General features: G+C 41.4%; 1 protein-coding gene and 1 long non-coding RNA gene across 8 annotated transcripts in view; one reads left to right on the top strand and one right to left on the bottom strand.

The window, feature by feature from the left end:
- The window catches only part of LIN28B (lin-28 homolog B), a 90,895-nt gene that overhangs the window by 62,414 nt on the left and 1,744 nt on the right, over window positions 1–26,737 (bottom strand). For 2 of the 6 annotated variants that reach the window (XM_053381550.1, XM_053381551.1), the window contains exons 2-3: window positions 18,425–18,473; window positions 7,450–7,658 (exon numbers count right to left, since the gene is read on the bottom strand). In XM_053381550.1, coding sequence (XP_053237525.1) covers window positions 7,450–7,658; window positions 18,425–18,458 — 243 coding nt within the window. In that variant the 5' untranslated portion in view covers window positions 18,459–18,473. The other 4 variants (XM_053381553.1, XM_053381552.1, XM_053381549.1 and 1 more) reach the window with 4 other exon arrangements.
- LOC128410384 (uncharacterized) lies at window positions 16,261–23,258 on the top strand. Of its 2 annotated transcripts, XR_008329480.1 has the most exons (3): window positions 16,261–16,359; window positions 16,471–16,671; window positions 19,308–23,258. It is a non-coding gene; the product is annotated as an uncharacterized LOC128410384 (long non-coding RNA). The 2 variants fall into 2 exon arrangements; XR_008329479.1 differs by having other exon boundaries at window positions 16,261–16,671.

Raw genomic sequence — 26,737 nt, 5'->3', positions numbered from 1 at the left:
GTCAGGAGCATTCCACCAAAAGCTTTTTTCAAATAAATATTTCAGGTCCCAGGGATGCTCATTTATTACCAATTGGATTCACGGTGAACCAGCAACTCTATTCAAAGAGCTGACTATGAGTTTCCAAACTTCAGCTGTTATAATATGCTATTGAAGCTGGAATCACCATGGATACTAGCACCAGAGTTGCTAGCAAATCTCCAATGAATCCTTGCTAAGCAGTGTAATGTTTGCTCTTTCTAGTAATAGGGCCTCGAAAAAATCCTGTATTATTTTCCACCTTGGGAAGAAATATAGGGATAAGAATGGGCAATATGCACAAGTGCTTCCTTCTTTGGATGTCCTAGGCATTTTCCAAGATTCTTATTGAAAACCAAGCTCAGATTCCCAATTCCCAAATGTAAACACAGGTTAATATGTATTGAGAAGTCATAGTTTAATGGTGGTGGCAGAGGAGGAGGAGGAGAGATAATATGGTGTTTGCTTAAGTAAATAACCAGCAGATACTTGTAATCTACCAACATGAAAATGGAGGCGACAAAGCTGGATGGGAAGAAATTGCACAATTATCAGAGAAACACCATTGTTACATGCACTAATTTATCATTATTGACTATTTTAGTCAATAATTTAGGGGTGGGGGGCGCTTTTCGGCCCTTATTCTCCCAGTTATCCAAACCAAGGTCAATCCTGGAACCAGCTGTCATGCACTACAACAGCTCCTCAGAACAAATATTCAATACAGGGCTATATGGTTGCGGTCTGGGTGAGATTATGAGGTATGAAGATTGTCCTGGAAAAATACCAAGGCTGGTTAGGATGTTAATCTGTAGAGCAGGAGGGCCTGGGATCCAATATTGGACCAGATCCAATATTGTGGTTGAACTATAAAATATTTTCAAATGAAGTGAAAACTGTGGCTGAGTCTCCTCTTCTGCAAAAAGAGGGAGAGAGGGAAAGGCAGCACATAATAAACCCAAATTATAATTTGTGGTTATGTTTGGATGAAGTGAGTTTAGTACACGGAATTATCTGCTTGATATCTAGGAGACTTGAATAGTTATTCTCTTGACTTGAGCAAACCACCACTGGCAAAGCGAAGCTGGCCAATCAAGGTGAAATAAGTGAAACTTTTCCTTTTAATGGGAAATAAGTGATTTATTTTTTTTAAAGCCCTTATCCCAATGTGGATCTTCCAAGTGAAGTGCTCCTGAGTACATTTATCTGGCCATGGGTGAGATTTAGTCCCATTATAAAGGAGAGAGAAAGATAAAAGAAGTTGACGTCTCTCACTTCTAGCATATTTAAAAAGGAACTTTGTGGTAAAGCTCATGAGTTCTGGGTGTTGAAACAGTTTGCACATTTCCCCCCATGAAAACTTCTCTTCAATATTTACCTCAAAAAAGATGTTAAGAAATTAGTTTAATGTTTCTTGTCACCTCTTTAGACTATCTGGTCATTCTAAATTACAGACAAATCATATTCCAATCTGGGTATAAATTATGTAGGCAAAAGAAATTACAGCCATGTCTCAACTGCAATGTTAGCAAATATTCCAATATTTCAGAATACTTCAGACCAACATTTCTGCAGCTTATAATATGAAAAAAGCCAAACCTACAAGGTTTAATCAACCTATTGTGCAAAACTATACATGTCCATTAAGACGCAGTGTAATTGAGTTCAATGAGGTGCAATTCCAGGTAAATGGAATTTAGAACTGCAGTCTAAATTGGTGCAATCATTAAGGGTTGCGTTCAATAGCATTGTTTTGTTCATCAAAAGCTTCTGGATGAAGATGGCAATGAGTAAGGTTGTTTGTCCTTGAGCTCCACTGTCTGTTTTTGTTTTTGTTTTATTTTTAATAGTTTCAATAGTTTTATTTTGAATTGTCAGTTGGCTGAGATGTTAATGTTAATTGCAGTGCACAGACAAGAATTAAATCTGTTTTACTTTTACAGGGAAAGCTGTTTGATGCAGGAATGGCTTCCAGAGATAGGAGAAAGATGATGTGTACAAATTCACACCTCTCTCTCTCTCTCTTCCTTAAAGCACCTTCCATGCTGTTCCACTGGATCACCCAACCTTCTAGAGCAAATCGGGAGAGGTGCAAAGTGAAGGAAGAATAAATGAAAATAATAATAATAATAATAATAATAATAATAATAATAATAATAATAATTTATTATTTATTATTTATACCCCACCCATCTGGCTGGGTTTCCTCAGCCACTCTGTGCAGCTTCCAACAAAATATTAAACTACAATAGTCTGTTAAACATTAAACATTAAAATCATCTCCCTTTCCTTTCCATTCATGGAAGCCACTGCTGGATCAAAGAGCTTTCAGTGAACAGAATGACACAATAGGCTGCAACCATAAATCTTTAATTGTAGATAAAGCCCAATTCAACATAACTATTAACAAGCAAAGAAGAAGCAGCTCTAGGACATTTAAGACTTCCTCTTCTCTGTCTCAGGATTCATCAATGGCAAAAGACACATTGCTCTTCCATCCATTTATCAAAGAGAGCATATTGTTCTGATATTGTGCTTCTCACAATAAGAGCTACAAATAATCTAAGCTGCAATCTGCAGGCACAAGTATACATACTGGATATAACCAACACACCTTGATGCAGCTAAGCTTACATTCAAAGAATTCCATTCCTGCTTCTGCTAACAGATTTTGCACTCTCCCACCCCCACAGCAGCCCTAAACAATTTGCTCTGAATAATTGGAGGGAAGAGTGTGGGAAGGTGGTGGAAAAGATTGCAGGGGGAGAGAGAATGAGAGGGTCACTTCCACTCATTCATTGATTAGAACTTCTACCAACCTTAAAAGCCCAGTAGAAGGACTCATTTGGTCAATGGCACAGGCTCTTGGGATCCAACTTGATTCTCAATAAGCACACTTAGAATTGTATTATAAAGATGGATGTCTTCCTCAAGCATCAATACTTTAAAAAATCTGGATTGGTCATAATATTTTTGGGCCTCGAATGATTTTTTAAAAAATGAAACATGGCACATTCCTAAAATTTAGGAATACTGAAGATAGTAAAAATACTGCTAGAAGGAAGTGCAGTTTTAACAGTATCATCTTAGGCAGGTCTACTCAAAACTCAAATCATATTGTATTGAATAGGACCTACATTAATGCAAGTATATATAGGAAATATGATTGTGTCAATCTGTAGGATAACTTCAGGTGCATGTGAAAAGCAAACATAGAAGCCATTCTATTTTTAAAAAAGAAATCACAATGTCTATCCATTAAATTTTTTAATCCACTGCACAGAATTAAATTCAGCTGGCATCAATAGGATTTACCACCAAGTAATAAATCTGGAATAAGTAGGATAAGCAGGGGGAAAAAACCCCAACAATCTCGTTGCTCCCATCTTGATGCTACAATAAATGAACACATGCACAATGTTTAGTTCAAGTACGGGTTATTTGGAACTACAGTGGATAAATTATATCATTCCAAGCATCCCATTTAGAAAGAATCATCATATAATTCGTTCCAATTTTGCTGACATTAAGATTATATCTTAAATAATATAGCCCTCTCTCTTTTTAATTCAGGTCAAAGAAACATGGGATTAAGGTGGGGAGGTTCCACAATGTCCATACATGCAAACGATGTTGCAGGCTTTTCAACATTCATCATGAATATCTGAATTAGCATGTTCACCCAGACATACTCAGAATCCTCTTTCAGACCTTGACATTGAATGTAGGAAGGTCTGAAGTGGAGATGATGTAGGCATGGATAAATGGGGATATGGGCTGCATGCAAGCTTCATTCCCACACCACTTTAAACTCACTTGTGTTTGCTCCAAAATGTATGAATAGGGTTTATGTGTACAAATTGTCTCATTCCCTCCTCCAAAATTATCATCCTTTTGACCAATTCAGCATGTTCATTTCAATACCTCAGTACTGTTTTTGTCCCAGTTGTGCTGGCAACACATACTTTCTGTTAAACCATGGCAATGCAGGAACATTATTTCCAACTATTGCCATTATTTCCAAACATTTTTCCACAAGCAAAAAATATCTCCAAATGCCAACTAAAACCTACACAATTATAAGCAGTTAATTTCTTAAATACTTCCAGACATGCTGCTAAACACAACTGAAAACAACTTTTCCATCTATTCAATATTTTCTCAAAACAACCCCTTGGTAGCACAGAACTGCTACAGCAAAATCATGAAGACAGTCCATTATGAACATTCACAATACACATACAGTGGTACCTCAGGTTAAGAACTTAATTCATTCTGGAGGTCTGTTCTTAACTTGAAACTGTTCTTAACCTGAAGCACCACTTTAGCTAATGGGGCCTCCTGCTGCCACTGCCTCGTGATTTCTGTTCTTATCCTGAAGCAAAGTGCTTAACCTGAGGTACTATTTCTGGGTTAGCGGAGTCTGTAACCTGAACCGTCTGTAGCCCGAGGTACCACTGTACAGTATTCAAGAGATGCTATTGTTGACTTAGATGACAATACTAGTAACACATATTATAGAGAGTTAACATATTCCTTCACATTTATATTTATCTCTTGGTTTTGGCTTTGCTTTCCTTACTGCATACTATAAATGTTTGCAACAAATAAATATCTTTTCTAGCAGGTTTATTTACTTACCTTCTTCCTTATAGCCACCATGGTTCAGTGCATGGAGAAGGGATCATTGAAAAAGAAGAGGGAGTTTGGACTTGATATCCCCTTAAGGAGTCTCAAAGCGGCTAACAATCTCCTTTTCCTTCCTACCCCACAACAAACACTCTATGAGGTGAGTGAGGCTGAGAGACTTCAGAGAAGTGTGACTGGCCCAAGGTCACCCAGCAGCTGCATGTGGAGCAGTGGGGATGCGAACCAGGTTCACCAGATTACGAGTCCACCGCTCTTAACCACTATACCACACTGGCTCCATATATGGATTCATATACTCCACTTACTACAAAATTATTGGGTGCAAGGTCACATATGCACCTACACCACTTGAAAATGTATCACCTGACAAGCAGTAGTGTGTGTGTTTCAATGGAGATTGTCGTTAAAGTGATAGAAAATCTCTTAACTGTGGCATTTGATTCCATGATTGCTCTTTCACATACAATTGTGATTGTTGCAGCTATCATGTGATGACTGAGTGAGTGAGACAGAGAGAGAGTAAACACAGGGTATTTATCTCAGTTCCATTTTTATATAGTGGGTTTGACTATGACTTGCATCACTGTATCTGCAAGAGAACATACGAGATAAAAAAAAATTGCCTTCAGTCTTAGTGATAAGGTGGGATATCAAATGCACTCTTCTAAAAAAAATTCCTTTTTACCAAAGTCTGTTTTAAAATGTATACCAACAGCCAGTAGTATATTCTACCTCCAAACATAACACTTTGTTCAGAATAAAAAAAAAACAAAAAAAAAACATGGAAGAGGGCTGTGTGTGACATCAGTCTTGCCACTGCAGTTCTCAAAGCCAAATGAATGGTCCACCACAAACAGATATTATTCTAGCACTGAATAGTAGCACTGAAGTCAGAAAGCACCGATCCAGCTGCATGATCAGCTCAATGAGTGATCTTATCAAAAGCAGTTATGCTGTAAACATTTCTGATTCCCATGCTGAAGAGCAAAGAAAATAATACTGCATATGATCAGAAAAACATTCCTTCATATATACCATGATAAGCATGTAGGATTGTAAACCTCAATACAGTGACCTAAAGAAAGGTCAAGGTGGCAGGGAAGAACAGGAGCAAAGCCCAGAAGCTGCTAGCAATCAACACTGACAACAGCTTCAGTACTTATATTTCAGGAAGACACATAAGAAAAGGAGCAGCTTTCATGTGCTAATGTCAAACTGAAAGTTTAAAATTATACGGAAGTAACACTTCTAGATTACAAAACAGATACCCAATCTCAGGAGATCATTATCCAATTTTATTGTTAGAAATAGAAATTATAAAGTCACTAACTCCAGAGCAGTTTCATTGAATATTGCAACAGTAAGTGGTTTTAAAACTGAGGTCACGTGTCCTTATTTTTCAGTTACCTTAAAGTCTGCTCTATTATTATAAATAGGACCCACAAAATAGATGAGGGGGACTCCCAAACTGTGCAGTGCTTGGACCAAACTAGGGTTTCAGGACCGATATATATACACACAGATTAAAGGCAAGCACAAAAATGTGTCAGTTTGCTGGAAAAGGACTACCACCATTACAAAACTCAAGGCTGTTTTTAGCAGTTCTCATGTGGTCACAACTCAAACATTATCCATGTTCTGAAAACAAACTATAAGCACATATGGGGTTAAGGGCTTCCATTTAAATCAATTTGAAGTTTAGCAAAATATATTTAAGCTTAAGGGTATTTCATTCTATGAGTAACCCAATAATTTACCCTTTTGAGATTACTGCAATAAAAAGAACACTACAATTCAGATTTGAACTACTGCTTTTCAGGGCTCAGAAAATCAAGGGGTAAAGAAGACACACACATGCCACAGGTTTTTTGTTTTGTTTTGTTACATTCCCACTATTACTGTAATGATTTTATAGTAAATATCAACATTAGCTTGGTCTTGCTTTTATACACACATATATGAGGACAATAGCCACCTCTTGTACTTTGGCTTTTGAGCCCTCTGCCCTTAAGGAGACAAGGGCCTTATACATGTCATGAAAATGTTTTCCAGCCAGAAGACCTTCACACACACAAAAGCACAAAACACCAGTGATCCTTTGATGTATCATAGTCCACCATACGAACTCTTTCAATATCCACACTACACCGCAGCAAAACAAATACAAGTTGTGCACTACTGTTTGATCTGAACATATGCATCATAAAAACAAACTACAACACTACCTAGCTTTTTTAAGAGAAAGAAAGAGCCCACAACACTTAAAAGGATCTTAATTTTCACTGTGGGGAAAGTTATCAGCACCATCCTGTGCATGTTTACTGAAACATTAAGTCCCACTGTTAACTCTGATAAGTATGCACAGAGCTGCAGCCTGGGAGTCATTTAGGCGACTTGCTTTTTTTTTCTACTATCATTTTAGCAGAGAAGAATCTATTCCATCACGAAAAACAACTAAAACGCAATCCACCCACAAACAAAGCCAGAGAACGCAAAACAAAAGCAAGACTTTGTACTAAAAAACAACAACAACTGTTGAGATGGTACACTTTTCTTTCTGCAGGACCAACAAAGTCATGGATACTGATCTCATTTGGGGGGGGGCGGTTGGATGGCAAACAGAAACTGCTATCTGATGCTGGCTTTAAACAGAGCTCACAAACATCTACGGGAGCATTTAGAGAAGGGGTTTTTAGACCACATAAAACGAAGGCATGGGTTAGAGGGAAATGGGTGGGGTGGGGGGGCTGAGATTCGACTAAAACAACAAAACGGGCTTACTTGGTGTACAAAGACATCAACCGGAGTCTCCAAGGGGCTTCCCTCGCGGTTGAGCATGGAAATAAATCCGAACCCCATTCGCACATTAAACCACTTGCAATGGCCTGTTCCGTGCAAAACCTGGGATTCTTCTTCCTCCTCCTCCTCCTCTTCTTCTTCTTCTTGTTCCGGCAATTTCCCGGGCTCATCTCCACCTTTACGCGCCCCCGCTGATTTGAAGAGGAGATTGCGGGAGAACAAGGACGTACGTACACACACACACAAAAAGGGAAAGAATTAAATTCTAGTAACATCTCCTTGGCGCTTGTACAAGAACGATTGCTACAGATGACACACAAAAACACATGCACGCACGAACAAACATTACGAAACCAACCTTTGTTTTTCCCCTACCCACAAAAACATAAAGTACACTAAAGTCACAGAGGAAGTAGTAAAAAAATTTTTTTTACACACACACACATCAATAACCTCCAAAGCTTCAGGGCACTGTCGAAGGAAAGGCAGCATCTGCTGTGACTCACTCCGCTTCTATTTCTCACACTCCCCCCACACGCAGCAGCCCAGCCCACGTTTGCTCTGTACATACGTGCGATCCTGCCCTTTAACTCCATCTTTCAGCCACATAAACCACCCCAGAAAGCGATACTTTACTTGGGTACTGCTGGTTGAGCACCGATCCCATCCCTCCCCAGAGGAATTCGCAGGCGAATGAGCCCTGCCTGGCCAGGCGAGGTGGGAGGAGGAGGGGAGGGGAAGGGAGGGGAGGGGGCCGAGCCGAGAGAGAGAGGAGGCGATTGCGCAAGCACTTGGAGCGGCCCATCCAGCCGCGAGCGGCGTGTTTCTCCTTCTTCTCCAAGCGCGCTCCGCGCCTTTCCCTAGCTTTCCTCCGCCGAATCCCCCCTCCCACTCCGGAATCACTTTAATCTGGACTCGAGGAGAGGAAGGAGGGGGGCAGGTGTACAAAAGTTTCCTCGTTGCCCCCCCTTCTTTTCCCCCTCCTGGCCACTGCTTGCTCAATCGCACAGGAACAATTCGAACAGAAGCCCCCTCGGAAAGCTTTTCAAGTTGGGTGAATCGAAGGGGGCGGGGCAGAGCACTGGGGAAAGCTCGCCCACAATAGGTTCTCCCACCCACAACCACAGAAGTCCCCCCCCTCCACGTCCTTGATTTTATTTTTTTTAAAAAACACCAGCGATCATTTTTTATTATTTTTATTTTTCAGTAGTACATTCCTTCTCTTGTATGTATGTTTAAGAAAACGGTAAAACCCAGCACAACAAAAAGCCTAGGCAAAGCAGGAGCTGGGCTGGCCGCGGATTGTGGTGGGGGAATAACCTTCGGCCATGTTGCCCCACCGGCCCTCTTCTCCCCCTGGCCGACTCGCGGGAGTCTTTTGACTCAGCTTAACATCTTGATTTCGAGCGCTCGCTCGCCCGCTCCGCTCTCCTGCGCTTTGCCCTCTCGTGATCCCCCGCCCTTGGCCGGGCTCTCGCTCCGTTTCTGGGCCCCTGCGCGCACGTGACTCCGTCAATTACATGCCTGCTTGCTACTAATTTCACCTCGGCTGCTCGGAGGGGGTTCGGCAAGGAGGAGGAGCAGCAGCCAATCGGCACCTCGAGCGGGCTTGACACACCGCAATAATTTATGAATGAACGGCGGAATTTCAAAACACCCTCGCCTGGCCGCGGCTGGGCACGTTTCGCTACGTAGATCCGGGCGCCGGTTGGAGGAGCGGGGCGTGTCTCTTCGAGAGAGATTCTCGGGCACTAAAGCTCCGGCGCTGCCTATATAGCGGCGGATCTTTCGCTGCCCACGTGCAAATGCCAATAATGGCCCTCGGTTTGGAGCACTTGCGCGGCGGGCGCGCGCCTCGTTGGCCGGCAAGCGCGCCTGAAGATCGCATATTTGAAGGCAAAGTAGTCGATAGAATTACCTAGCCTGAAACCGGGGAAAGGGGCAATCCTAAATGCGCTATTTGTTTCATCTATTTACAGCGCAATCCTAGCCATCATCTCTGCTCAATTTACTGGGCTTACTCCCAGGTAAGTGGGTTGAGGACCGCAGCCTTAGGCGTAAGGATGCAAGTTGTATCCCGTTGAAAGGAACTCCGTGGATTATGGGATGTATGAGGCCGCGATTTAATCCTATGCACATTTACCTGACGAATGCTAATAAAAGAGAAACCTCACTGAACACAGTGGGACTTATTTTAGCAGGGCCATGCACAATAATTTTATTTATTTATTTCCAAGCATAGCATCGGTATCTTAATAGGCTGACAGCGTAATCCTATATGTTTTCTCAAAAGTAAGCCCCACCGAATTTAATGGAGCGTCCCGCCCCATAAGGGTGCGAGGGAGCATTACAAATTAAAGCGTGCCTTTTGGTGAGAAAGCACCCCCTATAACTGTCGATGTAGGTACACCAGTGTGGTGCAGTGGTTAGGAGCGGTAGTCTCGTAATCTGGGGAACCGGGTTCGCGTCTCCGCTCCTCCACATGCAGTTGCTGGGTGACCTTGGGCCAGTCACACTTCTCTGAAGTCTCTCAGCCCCACTCACCTCACAGAGTGTTTGTTGTGGGGAGGAAGGGAAAGGAGAATGTTAGCCGCTTTGAGACTCCTGAAGGGGAGTGAAAGGCGGGATATCAAATCCAAACTCCTCCTCTTCTTCTACACAAAATCCGCTAATGGGTTGAGGGCATATATCATACATAGAAGAAAAAACCACGTCAAACTGACACAGCATCGGATAGTGTAGGCGGTAGGTTCTCTTTCCTTGGAGGTTTCTAAGCAGTGGTTTGATATCTGCTTTAGTCGAGATTCCTACATTGCAATGGGGGTTGGACTAGATGACCCTCGGGTTCCCTTCCAATTCTACGGCCCATATCCGCCCCATTAAGATCACACATACTGCTGAAAAGACCCATACCGCGTGAACTAAAAGAGGGGTAGGAAAGCGACTGCTTTTAAGCAGCTTTGAACTGACATACAAATTATAGGCGCTAAACATAAATGGTATGTGAAGCATATTCCTATGGCATGTAGGCATAGTATATAGGCATGATCCACGGTGAAAGCCGCCTCCTCCCCCCCCCAGCTCATTACCTATTCAATTCTGAAACGCCCACCGGAAACGCGATAGCACCTCCGTTCGCCTTTCGCGTTCCGAAGCCTTGAAGGGCGGCCATCAAGGGGCGGGGAGGCGCCCGGGGGTTGCGCTGCGCTGCGCAGGTTCCTCGGCCATCGCGTTCCGGGGGAAGGGGATGTGATTAATGACTTCCTAAATAAGAGGCCAGCTTGCAAGCCGAGCGGTGCAGGGAGCGGAGCCTCCATCAGCAACGATTGTTCTCCAGGAGGCCGGGGGGGGGGGAGACCCTAGAAAAGCGCAGACGGGGGGGGGGGCGGAGAAAATTTGCCAGAAATGAGGAAGCAAAGCGCGGGGGTGGGTGGGGGAATCCCGAGGAAACGAGCGAGCGAGGAGTGAGAAAACAAAGGGAAGAGGAATAAGCTGGGCCTGCGAGCGGCGCTTGGGCGCACACCCCGTTCCTTGGCGTTTATGACACTACTCGTAGCACTTTCCCTGTGCGGTCCAAAATTTATCCCTTTTCCAAAATAAAAGACCGAACCACCATTAGCAGGAATTACGCGCGCTCAGTCTCCATTATAATATTCATTTCACCACTTGGAACAATTAAGTGGTAAAAATTGGTATCTTGATCGATATATTTTATTTCAGAAAAATTAATGGAAGTGTTGTTCCAGAGTCGCCCCCCCTCCCGCTCCACTGCGAGTTCCCCCCCAATTTTAAAGCACATGGATCTAGAGCCTCCCCCCCTCATTTATTTCCTCGGCGTTTCTACCCGAATAAAGTGCTCTCAGGCCCCCGGTCTCACCACTCAAGCCAAGTAAGAAAACAAAAATTTTCTCGTGCTCTACCAGCCTAAAGTTTGGACGGTTGCGGCTTGACAGGTTGCAAGATAGATTTTCTCCTTCCTCTTCTGCCCACCCTCCCTCCCTCCGCCCAGTTTGCTGATCTGCCCTGAATATGCTTTTATGCGTTTGCAAGGTTGCCCGCCGTTGTTTTAGAACTGGCGACAGGCAGTCTGAACAAACACAGAAGGCCTCCGGACTGGCTAAAAGAGCCTATTTACTCTTCCCTCTCCCGTTTTTGGTTGTTTTGCGGGGCAGGGGCATTCTTTCCGCGATTTTATTTTTTGGCACCGAGCTGATCCCCTCTTAACATTCGTGCCACGAGGGCGGTTTTCTGCTTGAATGAAAGAAATGCACGCGTCGCGGGCTTCAGTGGAGCAGGAGCCCGAGATCAGGACATTCCGTCGCCGTCTTCAGCTGTAAATTTCCTCTTGGTTATTTCAAGAGTGGCGCTCGACCGGCCTCCCTCCGCCCAGCGGTGTCGGCTTCGCCTGCCGCCCCTCCCCCGGCCCCTCCTCCTCGCCCTGCGTCGCCGGAGTGGTGCCCTGCGCTGAATCCACGGAGCCTGCCCTTTCCAGGTACAGAATCGGTCTGCGCGCTTCATTGAAATCCATGGCCTCTGCAGCCCGGCCTTGCGCGTGTAATTGGACAGATAGGTGCATTCTCCATTTTTAGGAAGAGGCACAGTCAGATCATTGTTTTACTTGAAGTGCTATATGCCTGACATGGGCGGAGCGGAGATGCGCGTTGGTGGACTATGGTTTGTTTGGGGGGGGGCAAAGGGGAGCAAATGCTGTAGTTATTTCCTACACGCTTCTTTCAACAGCGGGATAAGACAAATGGATCTGTATGCCTTCTCTTCCGGATGCTGTTTTGCGAAATTCGAACGACAGGCTTTCACGTCTCTCAAGGTCTGGTGTCACTGAACATTCGTCACTAAAGACTTACACATTTATAGCATGAGGTTTCCTAGAGACATCAAGCCCACGAACGAATGTCTCATTATAAACAAGACTGGTTTTTGCCTTTAGGAAAGTGATGAATATACTTATGTTTCAGAGTACCTTTTGACAGGTCAAACGATTTCCATAAAGTTATGTAGCAACACTCTTGCTTTCTCACTTTATGCAGTTCTGTTGCCTACTACGGCAACAGCCCGGCTTCCATTGACTCAGAAACCAATGCAATGTGTGCTTCCTTTGGCTAGGGGATGGTAAGGAAAAAAATGTAATTGTCGGGTAATATTTTGCAAACTCAGTTCAAAATATTCCTCAGCATTCTCTCTCTCTCTCTCTCTCTCTCTCTCTCTCTCTCTCTGTGTGTGTGTGTGTGTGTGTGAAATGACAACCTGTACAATGAGTGGCGCCTTTAAGTGCAATCCTAACCACACTTTCAGGACAGTAAGTCCCACTGAATACAGTGCAACTTACTTAAGAGTAAACATGCAGGAACTCTAGGAATTCTCTCAAAATGAAACTCCAAGACATGTTGAGAGAGAGAGAGAAGTTTGAACTGTGGACATTTAGCGTCTGATTCAGCAACGATGACTAATTTCTGAAGAGTAGCTTTCCCTTTTAACTCAGGAAATAATTACAAAGTGTGCAACAGTAAGACGTGGGAAACCATAAGGAGCAGTATCTGAAAAGCAGAGGCGGCGCTATTCGACGAAAGGCGCGCTTGCCCAAATTTGGAGGCCTCCAGTCTTAGCGGAATTAAGGCTGGGGGTCAGCGGACTGGTCACTGGTGTCAGATGTTATCGGCTCATTCATTTCCTGCCACGGACCTCGGCCTTTTAAGTTCCGTGGAAGGTAGAGAGCCGGAACCAGCTGGGAACTCTCGCAAACTTCCTAAATCGAAACGCGGTGGGGAAGGGAGGGAGCAGAGAAATCAAGCGGAGAAAGAGTGCGCAGAACCAGCAAAAATTCGGAAGAGTGTGTGTATAGAAACCCAGGAAGTTTTTACGTTACTTCCACCAGACTGACCCGCCTGGCCTGGACAAGAGCTTTCCAAAGCGCAGGGGCGCCTCTGTCTGCAAGGGATCGGGTTGGGTTGTCCAGCGGCGTCCACTGGGTTCCTTCTTTCGTTTCCAGTCTCCACCCCCCCCCCGTCCTTCCTAAGCAAGGCTTCCCTGGGAATGCACGTGCTCAGATCAAAGAGAGAAAACTTCGACGCCCGTCTTTCGGGCCAGCATCTCGCTGCATCCTAGGGTGGCGGCGCAGCATGAACCGGTTTGGAGGGGGGGTCGAAGCAAAGCGGGGATAAGCCAACCCCCGATGCCGTCGCAGCGGTCCTGAAAGAGGAAACCGAGCATCCCGAGTTTTTATTATTTATTATTATTTTGCCCCTGGTTTCTATTAAAAGCAGACCCGGAGCGGCAGAATCTCGGGGAGAGGGCGCTTCTCTCTTGCCCGCAGGCTTCCTACAAACCGGAACTGTTCCATAGCTGACCTCTGAGACTTGCCGGCGCCCAGCAAAGCCACCCTTCCCTGGAAAAGGCTTCCCTCTCCCACCCCTCCGCTGCGCTCCTCCAGAAAACATTTCTGCAAGGAAAGTGTCCATCCAAGCTAGGTTAATGGAAACCAATCGGCACATGTTCAGAGGCACTCTTGTTTGCACACACCGACTTTCAGTTTCCCCTCTTCAATTCCTTTTGCTGCTGGCTGTTCCGCATTCACCGCTCTCCTTTAGTGACCTGAAAGCATGAGCCGCTCTCTTTCTCTGCACTCCCGACCCCACTATATATTATCCAGGTCTACGTCGATGAATTTTCACAAGGCATAGAACCTCTGCAGCATTTTCCTTTGAATAAATTATTATTAATAATAATTACACTGTCCAACTATCACCATATTTAACACCTAGTAGAATCTCTCCTAAAGTAGCCTTGGGATACCAAGTTTCGTCGCCCGCTTGTTCGTCCGCTTTTGTATGCGCCGCTAATTACAGATAAATTTGTCCTTGTCCATAGTTTGGGCTTTCCAAGGGGGCGGGGGGAGGCTGAAGCCGTATGAGGAAACGGCTCCTCCCTCAAATGACAGTTGACAGAGGAGGGCAGTTTAAATACCACAGGGAAGACTAATTTGTGCCTGTACGTTACGCTGACGCCCAAGGCAAGTTTCAAAAAGAAGAAGAAAAGAGGCCACACGAAATTGGCTTCCGCCCCACCCCGCTCACACCAAACGCGCAAGCAAAAGCGCCCTCGACCTACGCACAGTTGTTTCCTGAAGTTACCAGACCCTCTCTCTCAAAATGTAAATCTTAATGTGCCGTGCGAAGGAAGGCATAGGAACCACGCCAGTCTTCATTAGCTTTTGCTGAATTATGGCCATCATCGGCTCAATGTTTTGGGTGTGTGGGAGCGCGCACCCTATTCTCCTCCTTTCCTGGTTTCTATTTTACTGCCACCCCCCCCCCAAACAACAACAACCAAGTCTCGACGTTTCTGAAATGATCCGATTCCTGCAACCACCCGTTGCGGGAGTCGCTTCTTTACTGTGTTACGCACGGCAAGATAGCTTTAAGGGGGCTGCGCCTCATATTGCCAAAGACGTTCAGAAAACTAGGAACGGATCTTTCATCTGCGCAAAGTCCGCGGAAATGCGCAAGAGGCGCGAAAGACACGTGCTTTCGTACGCGGCTCCGATTCCCTACGAGAGAAGTGTGGCGACACAGCCACCCCACGTCGGACAAAGCAAAAACTTCAAAGCAACGAGTACCCTGATGAATGTTGGGAGAATTCTCCATTTCCTTATATTTTAGCTTGGCAACAAGACAACCTTCCTTATCTGGAGCGTAAGAAAAGCAAAGGGGGGAAACCAATTACCCCCTTTCCGCAATTTCTACTTTCCCTCGACTCCCACAAAACAGGTGCGTATATATTAGGGTAAATCCGTTAAACAGCAAGGAACCATTCGATTCAGAAGCTATCGGAGTCGGAGATGTAGGCACGTTGTCTCACAGCGAGACCCAAGAGTCCTTCTGCAGCGCCTTTAAATCTAACAAAACCTTTGGTCTATTTAGCAAAGCTGCGCTGAAAACTTTAATCACGTTGACTTAGGAGTAAGATAATGGGATCCTAAGTAAACATGCCTGAGTTTGCAGGCTGATATTCTCGAGAAATCGATGCCATACTAATAAGCACCACGACCACCACCGTTTCTAATTTAACCTCACGAGCTGTGGTTACTCCGGTAGACCGTCTACCGGAGTAGGCACCTTTCGAAAGATAATTTAGTCCCCAAACCCAAAGTAAAGGAAAGAGAGACAGTTTCGGGGCTCCTATTGCCCGCCAACCCCGCGAAGTGTCATATTTCAAATACATCAGAGTTCAGGGAGCCGCGTGGCTCCAACCAAAGACCGAGCACATGGGGATATGCATTCGGAGATCAGTATATGAATATTCGCAAAGTTTACCTCCTTAGCTATGGCTAAGGAACAAAAAAGGAAAAGGCAGCATTGCTACACCACGGCTTCAATCCTATGCATGGACATACAACTGAAGGACGCTTACTCCTGAGTAATTTATGTATAATCTTCGTTGCAACACTACACATATGTGTGAGGGCGGAGGAACCAACGATGTCACCCTTTCTAGAACCTACCACCATCCTTGACAGTAACCATTGGTCACACTGGCTAGGGCTGACGAGAGTCGGCGTTCAAGAGCCACTGGAAGGAAGGCAGTATGTTGGCAAGCTCCGTTTAACTCAATGGAATTTGCTTCGGATTGAACATGCCCCAGATCGCACTGTTCACATGGTAGGGGGAGCCGAGGAAATGCGATGCTGGAAAAATGCCGTGCGAGAAGGGAGCATTCGTGTTCATCCAGCGATGACATGCAGGTGAGGGAAAGCAACAAACCGCAACACCACAATGTCCCACTGCGTTGTGCGGCGGAGCCTGTTCACACGTTCAAGCTGCATTCGTAGCTTTCACCTCCTAAACCGAAGCGATCGATGCTGTCACCCTGTTTCAATAGGTAAGTCCGGGGCAGTGGAGATGACGGCGCTAGGGCGCTTTGACTACTCGGAGCTCCACCAGGGTGACTCCGAGTACGTCGGCAGCCTTTACTTTTGCCTTTTCAACGCAGGGGAGTAGCGGGGGCATCTTGCAGGAGGTCCTTTTAGGAGGCTCACCGTCGAGGAATCGAAGATGAATTTCGCTAAGAGTAACTGGGAAGAGTGATCGGCGCTAAGAGGCGGCTGCAGAAAGTTCAGGATTCACAGGGCAAGCCAGGGCGCTGTCTACTCGGAAGTAAACGCCACTCTGGCGGAGGGAGGCTTGCTCCCAGGTAAGCGCGCGCAGAGTTCCACCCACCCGTCGACCAGAAAGTTAGCTGGCTGGCCGGCCGGGAGATTCTTCCGTGCTTTATGGGCCAATAAATTCAGAAAACAGATGAGCGAGAATGAGTTTGACCCTGTAAACTAGTTTCGGGAAGAACGCAATAAAGGAACCACCACTTGGCCTGCGGCGACATGGAAGATAGCTAGCTTAAAAAAGGGCGGGGGGAGTCGTGTTGATGCCTTCCGGCTGGCAAGCACTAGGAACAGGGGTTGGAGATGGAAAGAGGCAGAGTCAAGAGGCGGATCAGGGGAAAGGTAGGCTAGCACTGGCTGGGAGGGGTGGTCCCCTAACCCGTCCTGGTCTGTGATTAATCCGCCCAAAGCGGGGCTACTAAGCGTAGATCAGAGATTCTCTGGAAATAAGATGGTGTGGGCTCTATACAGTTAAAACCTCTAAGGTTTTGTTTTAACTTAATCTACTTGATTTTGCAAGCGCCTAATACAATCTGCAAGACAGCAGCAGAATTAACTCCAGCAGCCCCATGGCCAGCAAATGAAAAAGCAAACTCTTGGAACTACGGTAATCTACACCCCCACCCAGCTTCCTTTTCCTTCACTAGTTGAAGGAAATGGAGTGGAGTTCGTGTCTATGGTTGATATCAATCTCAACAGGCTATGTTGTATCAGAATTCCTAAAGGGAGAGTATGCAGAACAATGGGGGCGGGAATACAGAATAAAATTGGGGTGGGAAGCCTGTTAGGTTGCAGTCCTACAAACATACACTGGGCATCAACTTACTTCTGCATAAGCACGCATGGGCCAAGGGGGGCAGGAAGGGGCAGCTGCCCCCCAATCAATACAAATCAATAAAAATACATAGCTGACTGAGGTTCTGCCTACCTAACAAAAGGCCTGCCCCCCTAACAAAAATCCTGGCTAGGCCCATGTACGCATGTACAAGTCTGTGATGTTCGGATGGCACTTTTGAACCCAACAGCAGGATCTGAAAGGCTGTGCCAGAAATAGGAGTATAAGATAAAAGGTTTTCTGAAATAGGGCACCCTCAGCAAGCCACTATTGACACTTTTTATGTTGTATTTTATTAGTACTAATGTTGGGCTGGCAACAAATTATTCTCGTGAAGATTACAGAATCATAGAACTGTGGAGCTGGAAGGGACCACAAAGGTCATCTAGTCCAAACCCCTGCAATGCAGAAATCTTTTTGCCCAATGTGGGGCTTGAACTCACCACCTTGAGACTCTCATGCTCTACTGACAGAGCTATCTCAGTTTTTCAATAAGCATACACTACATTAGACTTATGTGTAAGGCTGTGAACCTCAATACACCTACAAGAGATTAACCCTATTGACCAGTGGGATTTTTAAGGATGCTGAGAAGGAGATTGTGATGGCTTCTCAAGTTTGGCTCTGCCTCTTCTTCTTCCGAGGGGGCATGGTACTGTGCATCTTTAAATACTTCCTGGGAAGTAATTATTGGTAAAATGAAAGAAGCGTATGTTAAACTAGGCTACAGAAATTACTGGCTATTATGATTAACTTTTATTTGGATTCAGCTGGCACCTAATTTAGGTAACTGGCTGCCAAGCCTTGGAAAAATCAGGGTACATTTTAATGATGTGTTTCCTCAGGGAAACTAGGCTCAATCGGTTTAGGAAAGATGTTCTCAGTTCCAGTCACCAATGGGCAAACTAGCACAGTCACAAAATGGGGTGGTGAGAGGAATAAAGAGGACTAACCTGGACTTGAAGAGGCTTCCCAGAATGATTTCATAGTCTTCTGAGGCACCTGGAAATCAGAGAGCTGCAGTCACTACTATGTTAATTCTACCAGAGCACTGTATTTAATTATCTGTTCTCCAGTTTAATGGCTCATTAGAAGGCCATAAAATGTCTGTTCTTGACTCTATGAAGTGACCTGTAAACTTTTAACAGGTTGCGATTTACCTAGCTCATCACAACCACAATGGGATAACCAGGTGGTGTTCTAATCAGTCTAATGCACTGAGGGGAGAAAGACACCCACATTTTTATGAAAAGTGTTCTTTAACTGATCTCTTCCACAAGCAAGATACCTAATGGTAACTGGATAACACAATGCATTGTTCAATTAATAATGGCAGAAGCAGCTCAAAGTCTATGGCTTGCTGGATGTAGCATTCAGGCAGCACATGTTATATGCAATATAAAATTAATGTCATTGTTTAGCCACAGTCATGATGAACATATATAAAATAACCCAGACAAATGCAAATAAACCTTAGTAGTAACAAACTTAAAGGCATGTCACATTTCTCTGTTACAAATGAAAATCCTATCAGCCATTTTCCTTCAGAGCTTGTTCCTACAGACGTTAAGCAAAAACTTTGCTTCGATAAACGGAAGGTGTCACATATTGTTTTTAAACTGTTTAGTGCTTGCATGTTGGGTGTCTAAAAAGGGTGAATTTATTACCTGGGTTATGCATGTAGATTAGGTTACATTCCAACAATCCATTTCTGAGTTTTCTGGACTATCCAGAAGCTAGCTATGTAATGACTACTCCAATAACTGTGTCTCCCTTACAACTGATAGTTTAACACATGCCAAAAGCACTTCACCACTTCCTTTTGTTTTATTACAGCTTTCTTATCAGCACCTCCCCACCCCACTCCCGGCAAAATTCCAGAGTCACTCCACATTTGAAAGATAAGTCATGCAAAATACTGCAAGCTACAAGAATTCATGTAGTAATTAAGATTTAATTTTGTATAAGCTTGTTGAATTATCAAGGTTGAAAATTTTCTAGTCCATCAGGCTTATGAAGTCAATTAAGAATACATTTTTTCCATTATAGCTATCTGCTTTCTAATTTTTAATTAATTTATATTGTTTTCACTGTATGTTCTAATGCATAATTGTTATATGCATTTTATGATGTTTTTATGAATAGCAACAAATATAGTTATTGAAATATATACATTTATAATTAAATTACACTGTAATACTATATTGAGATAAAGTACCGCACCATATAAATGATTCTTTATACAACTACAACACTGGAACACCTTTAAAATTCACATGATACAAATAAAATACCTTTTGTTTCTTTAACAGATGACAGCCATCTTGGACTGGAGCATATTTCAGTGATATAATAGTTACTCATGAGTGGAGAGCATTTTCCTGCCCCCTCTTACTGTTACAAGATTGACACTGTACAGCACATTTCTTCAGTGCCTTGCGATTTTCTTTAAGCCACCCTTTTTATTATTCTTAGAACCAAAAGGACTGATTCTTCTTCACTATATAACATTTACAAGGCAAACATACAGTACTTGGCTTTTACCTTGACGAATTCAATGCAAGCTCCCATTTCTCATGAAAAATACCTCGGTTTCATGTAGCAGGTAGGAAGTCCATTTTTCCATAATTAAAAGGGAATCAAAACATCAAGAAACAGAAAGTTTGCTAAATAATAATGGATACTTACAGAATTTTGGGGCTGCTGGGTTTCTTTTAATTGGGAGCTAACCCTCCCAGTGTAATTTACCTGAGGGAAAATACAATTCCTGAGGTAATGATTTTACCAAGTTTCACCCAAAGCTTCTAGTCCAGGCAAATTCCATCTGCCTTCTTGCACCTGCATTATCCTTTGCATGCAGCAGTATGCTTTGGTATTGCATGATATTATGTAGATCAATAGGCTAGCATAATCCCCAGCACTAGCACAGGAGTTTCAGAGAGCAAGTCAATAAGGTGGGGGTGGTACAAAAGAGATGTGTGTTGGCAAAAGCAGATTCCTTGGTCTCAGCAAGTGCTGCACCACAATGGGATGGATCTACTGCAATTTCTTATTGTTTCTCCAACTCTTTAGAGAGAATTAGTTTTTCACAGAAACTAATAACTTAGAAAGGATAATGAACAAAGATCTTCATTGTATTATTGGGAAATGCAGAACTAGGCAACCTATTCAGACAAGCACATCCACAGCTTTCCTGAAAAATCCAAGCTATATTCTGTTAAGTAGTACAGTAATAAGTATGTTTGGGGAAATTCAAATTCAAGATATTGAGGATATTATACATTTTGCTTAAGACAACCCAGAGCTTTTTCAGCAAAATGTTTCCCTGACACTTGGACAAGAGATGGTAAAGTGTGACATCAAATCGTGTCATATGTTTAGATGCTTTGCCATTTCAATTATACATATTTGAAACTTCATTTTTATGTCATTTTAATCTGATATTTTTGAAACTTGTATATTAAGCACCTGTATTAGGCATTCTTCCTCTGCCACCAAAGGCAATTGAAAAATAGGTTATGGTTTTTAAGAGATGCTCTGCCCTAAAATTTAATTCGACATGAGACAACATGAACAATGTAATATTATATATGAGTTCTGAAAGCTATTCTTCTTTAATTTTCCTAAAAATATGTGCTAAAGAAAAAGTTTAATAGTTCACATTTTAAAAATTGAGATGGGTAAGAATCAAATGAGACAAATAAAACAGTAATGAAAAGTGAGGAAAGAATGTGCATTTATTTAAATACATCATAATACACACACCCCGGTCCATGTTTCAGACCTTGTTTTAGTTAGTTATGGTCATGTTATATTGTATTTGTCTTGCAGCTCATTTCCCCCCACTTCTACTCCTAGATGGAAATTCTTCAGTTAAGCTATCTAAAATGTACATAAACACTTATTATTTCTATTATTTGTATGAATGTAATTCTTCTTTTAAAGGCTAAAATGAAAGCTGGAAGGTTTCCTTTTAAAAATACATTTCATTGAAAATGAATTTTAGTGCTTGAATAAATTCTGCTAAGAGGAATTTGAACTACATGAAAATATTTGTTTAGGTCTTTAGATTAAAATGGAAAATAAACTTCAGTTGTAAAATGTTTAGAATAACATGCAGTAAAGCCACCCCAAACTGGAAACTATTTGTTACATTTGTTTTCTAAAGCATTTTTTTTAAAGAAAAGAAAAAGAAAACTGTCTTCTAATGAACGATAGTAATAGAAGCAACATTACAGGTTCAAGGACCTGGTTTTATTATATGCAGTACAATCCTATATATGTTGACTCAAACATATGCCCCACTAAATTAAATGAAAGTTACTCATAGGGAAGTATGTACTTTATAGAACTGAAGCCTTAATGATCCGCGTAACTAAGCAAATATGCATTTTACCAACTGCATTTTAAAGCAGCTTTCCACAAATCAGATAACTAAAAAAGAAGTTATGGGATTATTTTACTCTTTAATTATATTACGGTCCTATGAAAAGAAATTAAAGCCTATTCAAAACTGACAAAATAGGTGAAAAATATATAATTTTTTTGCTTATTTTTTCTCTAAACATTGAGAAATCATTGTAGGCCAGTTTATGATTAAGGCAAACGTGGTTTAAACAACAGAGATAGTTATGCTAATGCTTAAATATTCCTTTTTCAATTATACTGTAATAGAATTTAAACATACTTCATTTAAACTGGATTGTACTGTAACCTTTGTTCAGATCAGAATCCATGGGATTTCCTTTACCAAAATTAATCAGGGTAAGATTTTAGGTTTTATCTTTTTTGTGTTAAATCTTGAGTTTGATTTTTTGTCACCTCTCTTTCTCGTTAAGGTATTAAAATTATTCAGATAGATTAAGCCTAGTGAAACTACAGTTTGAAATTAGCATAGTTAAGAGAACCAATCCATTTATAAAGTTCATTAATTTCAATATATATGCAGTCAAATACAATCTGTTTTATTGATATTGAGAGATCCATATCTCAGGAATATATGCACTAGCATCAATGAGACTATTTATACCACCAGAGCCAAAAGGGTGACTTAATTTATTTACCGGGTATCTAATCAACATTTGTTAGCATTACATAGTTTAGTCCATTTATAGCGCTCCATTCCAATTTACTTAATGAGAGGCTAAAACTGGATTCAGTTATATTAGTGTAGCTGCATGGTCACAAACACAGATTGCTATTTTAAAGTAGAACTCAATGAGCAACAACTTACCCCTCTCTTTATCTCTTTTCCAATGTCTATTCAAAACATACACCTAAATTTCTTGGATACCTTAATGAAAATAAATCAAGGGCCTTCCACTTTTTAATGATTTTCTAAACAGCCTTTAAATTAACATTTAACAATTAGTCAATCAAATACATAACTGCATTAAGTTTCCATCTGATTTTACAAGAACTGAACCAATTTTATTTAAGCCCATAGCATAGTCTCAAGAGAAGACACATTTAAGAAGAGTTGCTTCTGGTATTTTAATATTAGTAAATGGTTGTATTTATATTGACTTGGTATGCATGTGCAGTAAACCCAAACATATGAAGAATAATATTGATTTCTTGTCTAATCAGCTAGGCATGGTAATTAAAAGACCTGGCTTATCTTGTAATTACAGTATATTCAAATATTATTACCCATGATTAGAAAATGAGCCTATTATTATCTTGATAACTGTATATTTTTGTACTCTTGTGAACCTTTGTCTATGTGGCCTGCCACAAATATTGTTAACACATTTATTTCAGAAGTTAAACATCAAGCTAATTTTTTTTTAAAGTTATCCTAGCACTTGATGACTGTTCCAGGTATTAACAAGTGAACAAACTCAACAAAAACATGTTGATTTTTATGTATATTCATTAACCAAGTGGCAACATTTTAACAAGGTTAGGTAATATTGTATAAATGCAGAATTAAGATGTCTCCATTAAATTTACACATTTTCAGTTGTCATGAACAAAAATGAAGCCACTGAAAAGAAAAATTAGTAACTTACATTCACATAGTTTAAGTTTAATGCAGATCTTGCAAACAACTGAAGTTCATATTTAAAAATTCTTTTTAATGCAAACTATTATAAATAAAAACACATCCTGCCCCCCCCCCCAGTTTAGTGATAGGTGGTTGGTGTGTTTTACAAAACACATACTCCCATTATTCTGTGCAGATTTTTAATTTGTTTAATGATACTGTATTTATAATCTGACAATTAAAGGTGAGCAATGAGAGAGTAAGTTTAGAAAGTAATTCAAGTCATAGTGGATGGCATTATTCAGTAATAATGGGAATCTTTTATTTGACTGAAGGAAAACAGCAAATTTGAGAGGTGTACCAGTGTTTTCAGGCTCACAAAGTCTGAAAGACTAACAGATTGATTGAGGCCCAAGCTTTTGTGGACAAGGACCTATTTTAATCCTGAAGCTACCAATTAGGGGTAAAACATAACAATGTTAAATTCATTCAACAAAACATTTTTTTTTTTTAGTACTAGTGTACTAAAAGTTTAAGATCTTAGTTCAGCTTGTTTAAATTGTGACAAGACATGTGCTGTAATGATGAAATCAGTAAAGACATGGTTGCATTAACATTTAGAGATTGTATCTACTTAGAGGTAATTTACCATTAAAATAGCAGTACTAAAGCTCACACGCTGCTATGTAAGATATGAACAAGTTCATTACACTTAGCCTTGAGTTGTAAATGCCTATTACTTCAAAACCTGTAAAACAACCGGCATTTCTCATTTAAGGGTGACATGATACATTTCTTTTCTGTATAGTTAAGTTTTTGTTCTAGCATGAGGCAAAGTTAAATCTGATTGCTTGAAAATGAGCTGTGTGACCTTTGTCTTGGTTTGTCACCTTTGGCCTTTAATTTGAGGACCCTGAATATCAATTCATTCTATTTTTAGAAACATGATTTCAAGCAGTCATGTGTTAAATATTAATATTTTAAAATGGAAAGAGAACACAAACTGTAGTGAACTGCATGGAGTGTTTTTCATGGAAAAAATGAAATACCCCATTTATTCATTTATTCTGCTTGTTTCTCTAAGAGCTTCTCCACCAAAATACATTATGCTCTGCTTCACAATATTTAAGCTAATAATAATAATACACGTAATTCTGCTGAAACTTTTACGTAGACCTCACCCAACGGGTTTGTTAAGGATCAGACCTGCAATGTAAGCTTTCATGATAGACCAAGTTTTGAGAGTTTGAAAGGCTATCTACCCTCCCTAAAATCTATTGCCACCATAGGGCTTTAGTTTGCTAGATTAAAACAATTCTAATGTGGCCGTTCTTATGATAAGTTATTATCAATACAGAAGGGTCACAGTATTCAACACCCAAGTATAAAGCACAATACACCAGGCAGACATACCTGCTTTTTGCAAAACTAGCCTTATACAATTTGTTAAATATATAATAAGGGAATAAAATGAAAGATACAGTGACTTACTCTAATAATGCTATCATTTCAGAACTTGAGGATGTTTGCAATTGGATTTCATAATGATCAAGATGGCTGTCTTGCTTCAGCACTCCGGTCAGCGACATCATACAGCGTCATGTCACAGGAGGGGCTATTGTGTAAATGCATATCCTCCAATATTTTTGCAAACCATAACTAGCTTTATAAATTTGGTGAAGTAACATAGAAGTCCAACAATAAATATATTGGGGAAACTGTAATAATGTTTCTGCTTAATTCATTGGGAGCAATTGCATACTAGGACAGCTTTAAAATGGCTCCAGAAACTGCCATCTAGTAACAAATACTGTATATAGTGAGATCCTCTGGTATGTATCAAAGCGGTCAGGCAAAATGATGACTTTGCCACATTTTCCTAAACCATACAATTTAAAACTAAACCAAAGAATTATGTGCAATGCTTAGCTCTTTATACCTCATTTTTCCACTCAAGAGATGTGCTCTGAGGATACTGTTTACATGGGGGCACTTCATTCTGTCAGTAGCTATAGTGAAGGATTTTAATCCTGGCACAAGCCTTTTTTATTTTAATACATCACATTTCTATTCTAGCCTTTTAGATCATTAAAAAAAATATCCTTTTTTAATATGCACTTCTCAAGCATGTTAAGACGCTCATTTCTGCAGATTTGGTTATCACACCTTGTAGTATGGCTGCAAGGGGGTAATATTAAGCAGGAAAATATAAAAAGCCTTTCTATTAAGACAGTTCTTTCACAGTAAATTACGAGAGCCAAAAATATAAGATCACAACAGTGTTTTTAATGCACATGGCTACTCTTGTAGAGACAATGCATTTAACTGACATTGGCTCCAGATTCAATATAACTAAAAATGAGTAATTTCCCAAATAGTGTCAGGTGTCCCTGCTTCATTAAATAATAATAGAATGGCCCAACCACCTGATTTCTATGTACTGTAGTGCTAACTACTTGACATTTTATCAGTAGCTTATTCTCAGTGGCCAATGGCTTTGCTTGGTTAAAATTAATTTGTTTGATTGACATTTCTGAAATTAAGCAGAACTGTTCCTGAAGACTATTTAGACAACGCAAATTTAAGGTGCCCCTAATTTTGATAATAGCCCTTTTAGGCTTCTTTTTAATGGGCAATATAGCTCTTCTGAAAGGGGAAGATATTTTGATAAAAGGATATGTATATTAGGCTGTATCTAGTTTTCAAAAGAAAAGAGTAAAGCATATGTAAAACTCTACTAAACACCATCAATCATTCATCTTATATTTTCTTATAATCTAGATAAATATATATTATTGCTGCTGCAAGTGTCTTGAAACATATTAGCTAAAATACCCTAAGACGGCAGTTCAAATTCAGTTTTGACTTGATTTTGTTGTTTTTCAGGTTTACTAGAACTTACCTTTACACGACTTTAATAGCCAGGGAACTTTTAATTAGAGTCTCTCAGGAGCCTGAACCACTGAGACAGAAGACAGCCTACTTAAATACTTTAAATGTATTGTGGGATATATTAAGTTACCTTTTGTTTCCAAATGGGAAAGCAAACCTTTTCCTGACTAGAGGAATACAGAAATCCAGCGCACCCTACCCCTAGCACAAAGCACTCCCGTTTATGCCCACCAGACCAATTTAACTAGATTTCTTTTTACAGTATGAGAAAAGCAGGCAACAGAGCTTATATAATTTTGGGTTCTTTATTTTCCCTTTCATTACATGCCATCAATACATCCAGTTTCACAAGGAGTTTAGAATCATTGCTACATAGTACTGCAAC

The sequence above is a fragment of the Podarcis raffonei genome, chromosome 3 (assembly GCF_027172205.1).
Source record: "Podarcis raffonei isolate rPodRaf1 chromosome 3, rPodRaf1.pri, whole genome shotgun sequence".
Classification (NCBI taxonomy): Eukaryota; Metazoa; Chordata; class Lepidosauria; order Squamata; family Lacertidae; genus Podarcis; species Podarcis raffonei.
The sequence above is the reverse complement of the archived record's forward strand: the minus strand, read 5'-3'. Positions and strand labels throughout refer to the sequence as shown.